General features: G+C 45.8%; 1 protein-coding gene across 1 annotated transcript in view; it reads left to right on the top strand.

Annotated features, from left to right (window-relative positions):
* The first annotated feature begins 140 nt into the window (after positions 1-140).
* sil1 (SIL1 nucleotide exchange factor) overlaps positions 141-1676 on the top strand; it is a 7137-nt gene continuing 5601 nt past the window's right edge. Inside the window, exons 1-2 of the mRNA XM_015398874.1 lie at positions 141-328; positions 1456-1609. Coding sequence (XP_015254360.1) covers positions 218-328; positions 1456-1609 — 265 coding nt within the window. The 5' untranslated portion in view covers positions 141-217. The remainder of the gene's footprint in view (positions 329-1455; positions 1610-1676) is intronic.

The raw sequence follows: 1676 nt of genomic DNA, 5'->3' as shown, positions 1-1676 counted from the left end.
ATGTTTATTTGTTATTCTTCATCTGGGGTGAAATGTTTCTTCCTCCGCTGTAGTTTCGCCTCCTGCCAGCAGATGGCGCCATGAAGGGCTCACTATCTACGTGGACCAATGAGAGGAGAACTGATGATGACGTGGATCAGCTGGAGGAAGCGGCTCCGCTCCCTGTGGGTTCAGGTCCACTCGTGTTCGAGGCAGGGAGCTTCTGTGATCCATCCAGATGTTCCAGATGTTGTGCTGCAGCCGCCATGGAGCGGCTGTTCTGCCGGGTTGGAGGAGCTGCTGCCTCCTGCTGCTGGTTCTGCTGCGCTGCTGGGCTCTGGACCACAGGGTGAGCAGAACCGAACCTGATCAGAACCCCAGCAGCGCCACTGGATCATAGAGCTATTGATATAGATAGGTTCGCTCGCTGCTTTATACATTGTACCAGTTCTATTCCGTGTTTATCTATTTATCTAGTATCTAGCTTATATAATGGTTTTGCAATTGTTTTATCTCAGATGCCTTCTTGTCACTATGTCAGCTGTCAATATGAATTCCTCATAAAAAGTATTACATCAGTTTTTATTGCAGGCTTACAACCCAGAGAAAGGTTTCAGAAAACACAGACCTGGTTTTAGTTTAGTAGTTTAGAATAATCAAGTCCAGGTTTGATGTATCTAGATGTTTTAGTTTTTTAATTAATGTAGATTAAAAATGCCAAAGGCAGGGAAAAGGGAAGTGGTATCGCCCTTTATTCATAACCAAATCGCAAACCAACTTCAGCTTTGCAAACTTAAGCTTTAGTGTTTATTTTAGTTCTTCTGTCAGTCAGGAGCAAACTGACCGACATGAAGGAGGCGTTGGTCCAATGGGAAGGAGAGAGATGCTGTTACCATGGAAACATGACAGGATCAGCAACGATTCTGGTAGAACAATGAAAATAAAACCAAACTTTTGGAGGCGACAAAGAAAGTCAACAGTCTTTAAACTGTTAAATCTAAACAAGGAACTTTAATATTGTGGCATTTTAATAAAAACTAGGATATCAACCTGTAAACAGCCGTGGGGATTTTTCCTCCCTCCCTCCTCCTCCATCTTCACAGTCAGCTGACCAAGAGAAAGGTCTGAACTTTAGGCAAAATGGGCTAGGTTCTGCCGGACCGACGGTTCTGATGGACCGACGGTTCTGTTGGACAGGCGGTTCTGTTGGACAGACGGTTCTGTTGGACAGACGGTTCTGCCGGACCCATGTTTCAGTGATGCAGCGGACAGAAACCCAGATTTTTTATGTTAGTTGATCTAAACAGCTGAACCCAGATCTGCTCTGAGCGCTGATGGAGTCTCTCCTCCACCATCAGAGAGGAGCTCAGATCAGACTTCCTGTTTTAGGTTACCATGGCAACAACAGTCAAAGATTGCATGATGATACTTGATTCAGAAATTTTGGCCAATTATATTTGTTTTCTGAATCTACAGCCTGGAGGAGCCCTTACTGTGGTGGAGAGCACCATGGGGGGAGGAGGAGGGACTGGTGATGAAGACCCGGAGGCCACAGTGGATGATGATGATGATGAAGATGATAATCTGGAGGTGCTCCAGCCTAACGAACACTGGCAAACACTCAAACCAGGTAAACAAACCAGATTCCTGCACCTGTTGGGTGAGGATGATGAAGCAGAGGGCGAAGAAGCAGAGGG

The sequence above is a fragment of the Cyprinodon variegatus genome, unplaced genomic scaffold (genome assembly GCF_000732505.1).
Source record: "Cyprinodon variegatus isolate N-32 unplaced genomic scaffold, C_variegatus-1.0 Scaffold969, whole genome shotgun sequence".
Lineage (NCBI taxonomy): Eukaryota > Metazoa > Chordata > Actinopteri > Cyprinodontiformes > Cyprinodontidae > Cyprinodon > Cyprinodon variegatus.
The sequence above is the reverse complement of the archived record's forward strand: the minus strand, read 5'-3'. Positions and strand labels throughout refer to the sequence as shown.